This window comes from Oryctolagus cuniculus, chromosome 19 (genome assembly GCF_051225735.1).
Source record: "Oryctolagus cuniculus isolate XC-2025 breed Fujian yellow rabbit chromosome 19, ASM5122573v1, whole genome shotgun sequence".
Classification (NCBI taxonomy): Eukaryota; Metazoa; Chordata; class Mammalia; order Lagomorpha; family Leporidae; genus Oryctolagus; species Oryctolagus cuniculus.
The window spans coordinates 70,664,670-70,676,672 of NC_142885.1; the positions used below are offsets into that span (position 1 = coordinate 70,664,670).

General features: G+C 62.5%; 1 protein-coding gene across 1 annotated transcript; it reads right to left on the minus strand.

Annotated features, from left to right (window-relative positions):
* Positions 1-6,980: 6,980 nt before the first annotated feature.
* SYNGR3 (synaptogyrin 3) lies at positions 6,981-10,260 on the minus strand. Its single transcript, XM_051830242.3, has 4 exons — positions 10,011-10,260; positions 8,706-8,943; positions 8,209-8,351; positions 6,981-8,128 (listed from the first exon to the last, which is right to left on the minus strand). Exons 1-4 carry the CDS (start codon positions 10,107-10,109, stop codon positions 7,919-7,921), a joined length of 690 nt encoding a protein of 229 aa, XP_051686202.1. The 5' UTR covers positions 10,110-10,260; the 3' UTR covers positions 6,981-7,918.
* Between the last annotated feature and the right edge of the window lie 1,743 nt (positions 10,261-12,003).

The following is a 12,003-nucleotide window of genomic DNA, read 5'->3' on the forward strand; positions in this document are numbered from 1 at the left end:
CTGCAGTGGCCGGAGCTAAGCTGATCAGGAGCCAGGAGCCAGAAGCTTCCTCCAGGTCTCCCACGCAGGTGCGGGGGCCCAAGGACCTGGGCCATCTTCTACTGCCTTCCCAGGCGACAGCAGAGAGCTGGACGGGAAGTGGAGCAGCCGGGACTTGAACTGACACCCATATGGGATCTCAGCACTGCAGGTGGTGGCTTTACCTGCTACGCCACAGTGCTAGATCCTAAAATACATCTTAAAAAAAGGAATTAAATATTTATAAAGTAAAAAGCATGACAATGTCTTGGTGATGATCACGGAGTTAGGAATGATCTTGGACCAGAAGTATCCAGTCGTGAGGCTGAGGTCTGCAAGGGTGGCGTCAGCGATGACAGAGGTGACAGAGGTGACAGAGCTGCCGCCTTGGTAACACTCAGACCCAGGAGGTCCAAGTACACCACAAGTGAACGCAAGACATGTGCACGACAGGTATGAGACACGTGCACGATAGGTCTGAGACACGTGACCGACAGGTATGAGACACGTGAACGACAGGTCTGAGACATGTGACCGACAGGTACGAGACACGTGAATGACAGGTATGAAATACAACTCACAGATGAAACCAAAAGGACTCAGAAACACGCCAAGACACACACACACACACACACGTGACTAGGGAAACAGCCCCGCACCAGCGAGGTGGATGGGGCCACTGAGCCTGCACCTGTATCCGTGCCAGTCTGAGTCCCGGCTACCCCACCTCCAATCCCGCTTCCTGCCAGTGTGCAAGGGTGGCTCAAGTACTTGGGCCCTTGCGACCCACGTGGGAGACTGGATGGAGCTCCGGGCTCCCGGCTTTGGTCAAGCCCAGCCCTTCCACTGTGGATATTATGAGAGTGGATCAAGCAAATGGGAGATTTCTTCCAGACAAATAATAAGCAAATGAAGTGAGTCCTTAAAAAGAGGTTTCAGGGCCAGCACTGGTGTAGCGGGTAAAGCTGCTGCCTGCAGTGCCGCCATCCCATATGGGTGCCGGTTCAAGTCCCGGCTGCTCCTCTTCTGATCCAGCTCTCTGCTATGACCTGGGAAAGCAGTAGAAGATGGCCCAAGTCCTTGGGCCCCTGTACCTGTGTGGGAGACCCAGAAGAAACTCCTGGCTCCTGCTTCAGATCTGCCCAGCTCCGGCCACTGCAGCCATTTGGAGAGTGAACCAGTGTGGATGGAAGACCTCTCTCTCTCTCGGACCCTGCCTCTCTGTAACTCTGCCTTTCAAATAAATAAATTTTAAAAAAATTAAAATAAAAAAGAGGTTTCAAAAGTTTTTTTTTAAATGAAAAAAAAAAAAAAAAAGGGAGTCCAGACCCATATCTCAGCAGATTAATGCCGTGGCCTGAAGCACCGGCATCCCATATGGGCACCAGTTCGAGACCCGGCCGCTCCTCTTCCAACCCAGCTCTCTGCTATGGCCTGGGAAAGCAGTGGAGGATGGCCCAAGTCCTTGGGTCCCTGCACCTGCGTGGGAGACCTGGAGGAAGCTCCTGGCTCCTGGCTTCGGATTGGTGCAGCTCCAGCTGTTGCAGCCATCTGGGGAGTGAGCCAGCGGATAGAAGACCTACCTCTCTCTCTGCCTCTCCTTCTCTCTCTGTGTAACACTTTCAAAATAAATAAATAAATCTTCAAAGAAATGAAAAAAGAAATAGTAGCTGCTAACACTTGGTTCATTCATAGATCAGGATCCGATACCCAGTCAAGGAGCCAGGAGGTAACACTCACACGGGGCCCTCTGGGCCCGTGCGGTGTTCTGACCACTGTACCACACTGCCCTCTGCAGGTGACAACAGCCAGGCAGGCCAACCTGTGAAGTCAGCACCAAGAACTGGGGAGGAGGCGGGCCCCGAGCTCCGCGGCTGGAGAGGGGACAGACGGGAGCTGTGGTGGAAGCTCAGGCTTAGGTTCCCAGCACCAGTGGGACTTCCGCATACCGGGGGCAGGGCGCGGTCACCCTTGACCCAGTGTCCTGCCCGCCCTCATTCTTAAGTGTGCTCATCCCCACCTCCGCCTTCTGCACCTGTTTCTGCCGGCACTTCCCTGTGCGCTGGCTGGGTGCGGCCTGCCTGCCTGACCTGCTGACCCCATTGTCACAGGAAACGGGCAGAGACTGTGGTGACCCCTCTCAAGACTGACCTGGAGGTGCTGGCACGTGGCGTAGCAGGTAAAGTCACTGCCTGCAATGCCGGCACACCCTAAGGGCACCAGTTTGAGTCCCGGCTGCTCCACTTCCGACCCAGTTCTGCTGTGGCCTGGGAAAGCATTGGAAGATGATGCAGGTCCTCGGGCCCCTGCACCCATGCGGGCTCCAGCTTTGGCCTGGCCCAGCCCGGCTGTTGTGGCCGTCTGGGGAGTGACCAGCGCATAGATCTCCCTTTTTTGTGCCTTTCTCTGTGTAATTCTTTCAAACAAATAACTAAATCTTAAAAAAAATAATAATAAAAAAAGGCTGTGCCTGGAACTCAGGCTGTGGCTCTGAAGCCACCAATCAGACTCCAAGGGAGACCTGATGCCCGTGGGCCCCTCCCTCCCTCCCCACACACCTCCAACCCTTGTGTGACCTGAGCGTGCTGTGGGCGTGTCCCCCTGTCTCCTAATCATCACTAACAAGCCTCAATTAGGGGGCCACCACCCAATTCGAGTCCCGGCTGCTCCACTTCCAGTGCAGCTCCCTGCTCATGGCCTGGGAAGACAGCGGGGGACGGCCCCAGCGCCTAGGCCCTTGCTACTTGCATGGGAGACCTGGAAGAAGCTTCTGGCTCCTGGCTGTGGCCTGGCCCAGCCTTGGCAACTGTGGCCATCAGCAGAATGAACCAGTGGGTAGAAGATCTCTCTCTCTCATCCTCTGTCACTCTTTCAAGTGGATAAATAAATCTTAAACAAATGATACAAATAAAGGAGAACAGTGAAAACCCAGGGCACAGACATTCGGACAGCATTGAGATGCGGCTTGCAACGTCCACACCTGTCCCAAGTCCCTCCTCCACTTCATAACATTTATTTTATTGATTGATTTTTGAAGCTTTGTCTTTTAAAAGGTTATTTATTTATGAGAGAGGCTGAGTTGCAGGCAGACGGAGGGACAGACAGAAGGTCTCCACCTGCTGACTCATTCCCGAAACGGCCGCAGTGGCGGCAGCCAGGCGCCAGGCGCTGCTTCTGGGCCTCCCAAGCACCTGGGCCACCTGCTGCTGCTTTCCCAGTGCGTTCGCTGGCTCACGAGTGCAGCGGCCGGGACTCGAACCGGCACCCACAGAGGATGCCAGTGTTGCAAGTGGAGGCTTCACCCACAGTGCTGCTAATTCTAGCACCCAGGGGTGACAGTGTCTCAAGTCCTTTGGTTCCTGCCACTCATGTGGGAGACCCAAATTGAGTTCCCTGTTCTTGGCTTCTGCCTGGCCCAGCCCAGGCTGCTCTGAGGCCTCTGGGGCGTGAACCAATAGATGGAAGGTCTCAAAAAAAAAAAAAAACAAAAAAAAAAAAAAACAAAGAGCCCACGACAAGCATGATCCTTCTGGAATATTCTAGACACATCAGCCCACAGCAAACAGAAACTCCCTGTGCACTGCCAGCAGCAGCAAATGCTGTGAACACCCACATCCCCAGCCCCGGGGAGGTGGCAGGGACAGGCAACCAGACCCGTGTGCACACAACTCTAAGTGTGACGTCACACGCCAGACAGGCGAGCAACACACTGTGCACACAAATGACCCGTTCTCAATGGCCGCAGTTTCCTCCACATGTTAGCATAGGCCCACACGCTACGGAGTGACCCAGCAACTCCCTCCTAGGTGTGCACAAAAAGCAGCGGAACGAGGGCCAGGTGCTCGGTGTGGCGGTGAAGACAACCTTGAAACACTGCGCCCAGAGCAAAAGCCCTGGGTGTCTCGGCCGTGCACCCTGGGAGCCAGCAGCTGACGGTCAAGTGCTTGGGCTCCTGTCGCCCACATGGAGACGTGCATTGAGTCCCTGGCTCGGCCCAGCCTGGCCCAGCCCCAGCTGCTGCAGCCATTCGGAGAGCCAGCGATGGAAGATCTCTGCCTTCTAGCCCTGTCTGACTCTGACTTTGAAAATTAAAAACGGAGGCCGCTGCCTGCAGTGCAGCATCCCAAATGGGCGCCGGTTCAAGTCCCCGCTGCTCCTCTTCTGATCCGGCTTCTGGCTGATGCACCTGGGAAAGCAGCAGCAGATGGCCCAAATGCTTGGGAGACCCAGAAGAAGCTCCTGGCTCCTGGCTCCAGATCGGTGCAGCTCCGGCTGTTGCAGCCTTTTGTGGAGTGAACCAGCGGATGGAAGACCTCTCTGACTCCCCCTCTCTAATTATTTCAAATAAAATCTTTTTTTTTTAAGATTTTATTTGTAAGTCAGAGTTACACAGAGAGAGGAGAAGCAGAGAGAGAGAGAAGTCTTCCATCTGCTGGTTCACTCCCCAGTTGGCCGCAACAGCTGGAGCTGCACCCATCTGAAGCCAGGAGCCAGGAGCTTCTTCCGGGTCTCCCACGCAGGTGCAGGGTCCCAAGCACTTGGGCCATCTTCTACTGCTTTCCCAGGCCATAGCAGGGAGCTGGATCGGAAGTGGAGCAGCCGGGACTTGAACTGGCACCCATATGGGATGCCAGTGCTTTAGGCCAGGGCGTTAACCCACTGCGCCATAGCGCCGGCCCAATAAATAAAATCTTTTTATTTATTTTTTTTATTTTTTGACAGGCAGAGTGGACAGTGAGAGAGAGAGACAGAGAGAAAGGTCTTCCTTTGCCGTTGGTTCACCCTCCAATGGCCGCCGCGGCCTGCACGCTGCGGCCAGCACGCTGCGGCCGGCGCACCGCGCTGATCTGATGGCAGGAGCCAGGAGCCAGGTGCTTTTCCTGGTCTCCCATGGGGTGCAGGGCCCAAGCACCTGGGCCATCCTCCACTGCACTCCCTGGCCACAGCAGAGAGCTGGCCTGGAAGAGGGGCAACCGGGACAGAATCCGGCGCCCCAACCGGGACTAGAACCCGGTGTGCCGGCGCCACTAGGCGGAGGATTAGCCTAGTGAGCCGCGGCGCCGGCCCAATAAATAAAATCTTAAAAATAAGGAATTTTTTTTAGAAAAAAGGAAAGCTGGAACTCAGACACTTGTCTGCCCATGTCCACAGGGGCCTTGGTTATCACAGCCGGCAGTGTCTGGCAACAGGTGAGCGGATGGACAGAGCATGCAACAGCATTTGGCCAAGAGGACGAGGCACTGACATGTGCTACAGCCCGCAGGAACGTGGAACCATTTTACTGGGTCAAAGAACGAAAGACATCCTATGATTGCACTTACAGGAACTGTCTAGAACAGGCAATTTAGGGACAGAATGAGGAACTATTTTTATCTAACGGGTGCAATTTCTGTTAAGGTGGCTAAAACACTTCGGAAACAGACAAAGGCTGGCTGGCTGGTATTCTGAGGGATTAAGGCCACTGGACCGCAGTGGCAGATTCCCGGGGATCACAGAGACGTGTATAGTCAGGTACTGTGAACGCAGACAAACTCCTGGCCGGCAGGACAGAGTGGAAATGCAGCAAAGCCCGAGCCGTAAGAAGCCACGTTCCAGGGCCACCTCTGTGGCACCAGCACCCTATACGGCCACTGGCTCGAGTCCCAGCTGCTGCCCTCCCGATCCAGCTCCCTGCTAATGCTCCTGGGAAAGCAGTGGAGGAGGCCCGAGTCCTTGGGCCCTGCACCCGCGTGGGAGACCCGGAGGAAGCTCCTGGCTCCTGGCTCCGGATCAGCCCAGCTCCGGCCACTGCGGCACTGGGGAGTGAACCAGCGGATGGAAGACCTCTGTCTCTGCCTCTCTTGGTAACTCTGCCTTTCAAATGCAATTTGTTTTTAAAGGATCTACATCAAGGACTGGTTCAGGCTGACGCCGGGAGTCCCTCCTCTGCTTTCTCAGTCACACTACAGCAAGCGGAATTGGAGGCAGAGCAGCCAGGACTCGAACCTGCACTCTGCTATGGGATGCTGGCGTCACAAGTGGTGGCCTAGCCCGCTGCCCACACCCCAGGAACCCACTTTCAAAGAGGACCCTGGGTCCACAAGGCATTCCTTATAGAAAAGGGCAGAAGCGGTGAGCGTCACTCCATTTGGAGCCTTTTTTTTTTTTTTTTAAGATTTATTTACGGGGCCGGCACGTGGCTTAGCAGGTAAAGCTGCCACCTGCAGCGCTGGCATCCCATACGGGCGCTGGTTCTAGACCCGGCTGCTCCACTTCAGCTCCAGCCTGGGAAAGCAGTAGAAGACGGCCAAGTCCTTGGGCCCCTGCACCCATGTGGGAGACCTGGAGGAAGCTCCTGGCTCTGGATCGGTGCAGCTCCACCCATTGCAGCCATCTGGGGAGTGAACCAGCAGATGGAAGACTCCACTCTCTCTCCGCCTCTCTCTCTGTAACGCTGCCTCTTAAATAAATAAAATATCTTTAAAAAAGATTTATTTACTTATTTGAAAGTCAGAGTTATAGAGAAAGAGAGAAAGACAGAGAGACAATCTTCCATCCTCTGGTTCATGCCACAAGGCTTGGGATCGGGCCAGGCGGAAGCCAGGAGCTTCATCCGGGTCTCCCACGTCGGTGGCAGGGACCCAGGGAGCTGGGCCGTCGTCCGCTGCTTTCCAGGTGCGTTAGCAGGGAGCTGGCTCGGACGTGGAGCAGCCGGGACCGGAATCAGTGCCCATATGGGACGCTGGTGCTACAGGCGGCAGCTGTACCCGCTATGCAGGTGCCGGCCCTGTGAGCCTGTTCTGAGAGGCGCAGTTTTTACCCAGATCACTGTGCTGGGTGGTGGGGGCTCGTGGACGAGACCCCCAGACCCCGGGAGTTGGCCTGGCTTCCATCTCCCTGAGCCCTCCTGAATTCTGGGCCCCGGCACCTCTCAGCGCCACCCCTCGGCCCTTCCTGGGGTGAAAATGATTTCCAGGACCGGGCACGGTCAACTCATTTACAGTCTTTATTGTAAAGAAGTCGTGGTCAGAACACGGACACAGGGAGTACACCATCACGGACGCTGTCAGGGGGCGGGGATATGTACAAAACTGTAAACATGGTCACGTGAATCCACACCTAACTGGTCTACGCTACAGTGCACAGGGGCTGTCACTCGACTGTCCGTAATGACACGTGGCAACCACACTGGGGGCCGGACTTAACGCGAAAAGCCAGCTTCGAGCGATGCACGGGTGGTTGGCTACGGGTGGGGGGAGGGGTTCGTCCGGGAAGCCAAGGCAGGGAGGTGAGCGTGGACCGGCCGCCCCTGGGGGTCCCTGGACAGAGGGAGCCTCGCGCATCTCCGCTCACAGGGGCTTGCCTGGCCTGGCCCCAGGCACGGCCTCAGGGAAGGACCAGGCCGGGGCAGGGCCTTGGGCAGGGCTACAGAGGGAGAGCCCGGGGGCACGACGGGGTGACACCTGCAGATCGGGGCACAGTCCCAGCACTGGCAGGGCCGGGCTGCACAAGCCAGCCTGAGAGCAAACGCAGGGGGGCTGCAGACAACAGACCACCATGACGGGGACGCGGGAGGTGGGCCAGCGGCCGCCACGCCTGGCCCTGGGAGGGGCGCTGTCCCTGCCCCTGGACCTGGGCAGCCCCTGCACTTGGCAGCAGAGCGGGCAGCGAGCCCCTGGCGAGCCGGCCCGGGAGGGGCGTCCACTCCAGGCAGCAGCGCGCGTGCCCTGGGCTGTGCCGCCGCCGCCGCCGCCTCGGGACCTCAGGCCTGGGGACAGCCCGGGCACCCCAGAGGCCACTCCCTCTCGGCCGCGGAGGGCCCACAGTGGGCTGCGCAGCAAGGACCCGAGGGGTGTCCCGGAGCCCTTGGAGCCTGCGTGGGCGGGGTGGCTTTGGAGCCCGGGGCCCCACCTGCCGCCCCCTAGTAGGCGGGCACCTGGTAGCCTTTGGGGCTGGTGTCCAGGGTCTCGGTGAAAGGCGGGCTCTGGTAGGTCTCGGTGCCCTCCACGCCGCTGCCCACCGGGTAGCCGGGGTAGGCCTGGCCCGGCCCGGCGCCCAGCTGTTCGGTGGCGAAGAGCGACATGTCGGTGCCCAGGCGGAACCGCTGCAGGGCCTTCACGGTGAGCGCCACCTAGCAGGGAGCGGGGTCAGCCGGGGGCGGCCCGAGGCGGCCCGGCCGCCCGCCCGCCCGCCGTCCCGGGCCGCACTCACCCAGCTGAGGATGGAGAAGAAGCTGAAGGCGATGGCGGCCCGCGCCGCGTCCCCCGCCTGCGCCGTGCCGGGCCCGGGCGCCGTGCGCTGCCACTGGTTGGTGAGGAAGCAGAAGCCCACGAACCACAGGAAGGCCCAGAGACCTGAGGCGGCGGCGGCGGCCGTCAGCGGCGAAACGAGCGCGCCTCACCGGCGCCCCGCGACGCGCGCTCGCAGCGCTCCCACCTGAGGAGCCTCGCCCGGCCAGGCCCCGCCCCCAGGCGCGGCGCGCGCCCCCTCCTCGAGGCCCCGCCCCGGCCCCGCCCCGGCGCCCGGAGCGGCGCTTGCGCCCTCCGCGAGGCCCCGCCCCGGCCCCGCCCCCAGGCGCGGCGCGCGCCCCCTCCGCGAGGCCCCGCCCCGGCCCCGCCCCTAGCCGCGAGAGGCGCTCCGTACTCCAGGGCCCGACCCCGCCTCCCATCGAGGCCCCGCCCCGGCCCCGCCCCGAGGGCCCCGCCCACCTGAGAAGCCCAGGTCCAGCAGCACGGCCCGACGGCGGTCTCGGACGCTGCTGATCTGCTGGAAGCGCGCGTCCAGGAACAGGAAGGCGGCGCAGGCGAGGAAGGCCCCGAGGCCAAGCACCACCCCGAAGCGGCAGGCGCCTGCGTTGCCGTTGAAGACACAGCGCAGCTCCGGGCCGCTGTCCGCGTTCACGTAGCCCTCGTTGATGATGGGCCCGAAGACGGCGATGGAGAACACCTGCGGGCAGTGGGCGGCGTCAGGGCCCGCGCCCTCCCCGGCCGCCGCCACTGCGCCGCCGGGCAAGCGCCCGCTCGCGGAGTCCTTGCAGACCCCCTTAGACGCGGGCACTCCCGGGGCCCCCGCTCCACGGCCACTCCCGACGGTGCGGACCGAAGCTGTCACCTTGATCCGGAACTCAAGGGCTGCGGCGCCGGGGAGGGGCGCGTCCACGCAGCCCCGCCCGCTGAGGGAGGGCCCCGCCCGAGCGTGACCACCGTTCCCGGGCACCGGCCGCCCCCCAGCTGCGAGCGACCCCCGCGCGGGGCCGCCCGAGTCCGCAGCAAAGCCCCGCTCCAGTCCCAGCCTCATCGCTCCTGTCCAGCCCAGCTAGGGACGCCGGAGCCCGGGGCACGGGCCCCCGAGAGTGGCCCACCGGTGCCCGAGCTGGGTCTGGCCAGGGTCGCTGCCACGGAAGACCCCGCCCCTTCTCCCAGCGCGGCCACCGCCCTCCTCCACCCTGGCCGGAGGTGCGGCTGCAGCGGCGCCGGTCCTGGGGGTGCCCCCGAGGCCGCCCCCAACCTGGCGCTCCCACACCGCCTCCAGGAAGCCCTCCCACGCACAGTCGCCCCTCCCTCACCTCGCACCTGGACGGGGGTGGGAGAGCGGCTCCCTTCCAAGGAGCCTGGAGGACGCGAGCGGGCGGGGGGGGGGGGCGGCGCTGCTCCGTACCTCTCGGCTCCCGTAGCCCCCTCCTCGCGCCGGGGCTCGGCGCCCAGCCCCTCCGAAAATCCCACCCCCGTGCCCGCTACCAGGTCGGGAGGACTGGGAGCACGGAGAGCGCGTCAGACCCCAGGGGGAGCCGGGGGGTGGGAAGGGGCGACCGGCGGTGACCTCTCAAGGTCCCTCTCTCTCGCCGCCCGCCCCTCCCCCACCGCAGGTGGGCGCGCCCAGCCCGGTGACGTCACCCCAACCTGCGGCCGGCGGGGGAGGGGCCGGCAAGGATGCGGTTGAGGGGCCGGGGGGCGAGGGGCTGGGGAGCGGTGGGGCGCGGGTGCGCCGCGGGACCCGAGGCCGGGGCGACTCACCCAGGACGCGACCCTCAGCAGGGTCTGGGGCCGCCGCGCGAAGCTCACGGGGTCCAGGGCAGCCCCCGCGCGACCCGCGCCAAACGAGGCGCCCTCCATGGCCGGCCCCGGCGGGCCGCGCGTCCGCGGCACCCTCTGTCCGTTTGTCCGTCCGGCCGGCCCCGCCCGAGGCCGCCGGGGGCTGCTGCCGATGCTACCGGTGCTGCTGCCGCCGCCGCCGCCGCCTCCCGGGAGCGCGCGCCGGCCGCGGCGGGGGCGCGCGGGGCGGGGCCGAGCCAGCGCCCCCCGCAGGGTCCGCGCGTGAGAGGCCGGAAGGCTCGCGTGCTCTGGCCCCGCCCACCCCCCCTCACCTGGGCGACCCCGCGTCTCCGGGCAGACCCAGGGGGCTCCGAGGGTATGCCCTGAGCGGAGGCAGGGAGCTGGGCGGAGAGGGGCCCCTTTCCGTGACTCCCCCTGCACCGCGGCCGCTCCCCCAGAAGCTGGGGAGGTGGGCTCCGCCCGCGGGGGCGTTCGGCCAGGGGGCAGAGCCTGCGGCAGCCAGCCCTGTGGGTAACGGGGCACGGCCTTCTGTGGCTCGCGTGTGCTTTATGGCTGCTCCCCGAGCCGAGGAGGGGAGCGGCATCACAGGCCAGGCCGGTGTCCAGCTGGCCGGTGCCCGGACCCCAGCCCCAGTGACAGGGCCCCTTCCCTGGGGTCCTTCCCAGGCCAGGCCGCTGGGTGTAGGAAGCCTGCGTGTGGTGGCCACGGGAATGCCCATCACTTCACAGACGTGCGGGTCGGGCTGCTCTTACCCCGTCCAGGAGTGCCTTGGTAAAGGCATTACGTGAAGAGGTAGAACTCGATGGAGTACCCGCGGTGCCCGCTGTGTGGGTGGAGGGACAGAGACCCCCGCCCCGCCCTGGGAAACCTGCTGTGGCCGTCTGAAGCCCCCTAAGCCTTGATCATTTGCATTAATACCCAGACATGCTGCACCTTGTTAGAGATAAATGGGGGAGGGGCGGACAGTGAGAGGCAGGTTCAGCCACCCCTTGGCATGCCTGGCTGACCCCCGCCTGCTCCTCTTCACAGCCCGGCTTCCTGCTAATGTGCCTGGGAGGCTCGGGTGACCCCCCACGTGTGTGGGAGACCTAGATGGGGTTCCTGGCTTCTGGCTTCAGCCTGGCTCCGCCCCAGCTGTCGTGGGCAGTTGAGGAGTGAGCCAGTGGACAGACGACATCGCTGTCCACCTGCCTTTTAAATAAATCCCAAACAGGGGCAAGTGTTTGGCTTAGTGGTGAAGACACCCACATCCACGTCGGTGTGGGGCCCAGGCCCAGCTCCATGTCTTTTTTTTTTTTTTTTTTAAAGGCAGAGTGGACAGTGAGAGAGAGAGAGACAGAGAGAAAGGTCTTCCTTTGCCATTGGTTCACCCTCCAATGGCCGCGGCGGCCGGCGCGCTGCGGCCGGCGCACCGCGCTGATCCGATGGCAGGAGCCAGGTGCTTTTCCTGGTCTCCCATGGGGTGCAGGACCCAAGCACCTGGGCCATCCTCCACTGCACTCCCTGGCCACAGCAGAGAGCTGGCCTGGAAGAGGGGCAACCGGGACAGAATCCGGCGCCCCTACTGGGGGGACTAGAACCCGGTGTGCCGGCGCCGCTAGGCGGAGGATTAGCCTAGTGAGCCGCGGCGCCGACCGGTCAGCTCCATGTCTGACTCCAGCTTCCTGGGAGCAGCGATGGCTCAAGTCCTCGGGTTCCCGCCAGGTAGGGTGAGGGCAGCCCGGGAAGGCGCTGCTGGCTCCTGCCTCCAGCTTGGGCCCAGCCCGGCTATTGCGGCCATCTGGGGAGAGAACCAGTGGGTGGAAGACCTCTCTGACTTACCTTTAAACACACACACACACGGCTCTTGACCCCTCTGGGCCAGGTTGAAGCCAGGAGCTTCATCCGGGTCTCCCACATGGGTGGCACCTGGGCCATCCTCCACTGCCTTTCCCAGGCCATTAGCAGGGAGCTG

Excerpts from the sequence above, each read along its gene's own strand:
- SYNGR3 (XM_051830242.3), bottom strand. The coding sequence starts at position 10,109 with ATGGAGGGCGCCTCGTTTGGCGCGGGTCGCGCGGGGGCTGCCCTGGAC. Across the intron at positions 8,944-10,010 it reads TGCTGAGGGTCGCGTCCTGG|GTGTTCTCCATCGCCGTCTT; the intron begins GTGAGTCGCCCC and ends CACTGCCCGCAG. Across the intron at positions 8,352-8,705 it reads GCTGGACCTGGGCTTCTCAG|GTCTCTGGGCCTTCCTGTGG; the intron begins GTGGGCGGGGCC and ends CCGCCGCCTCAG.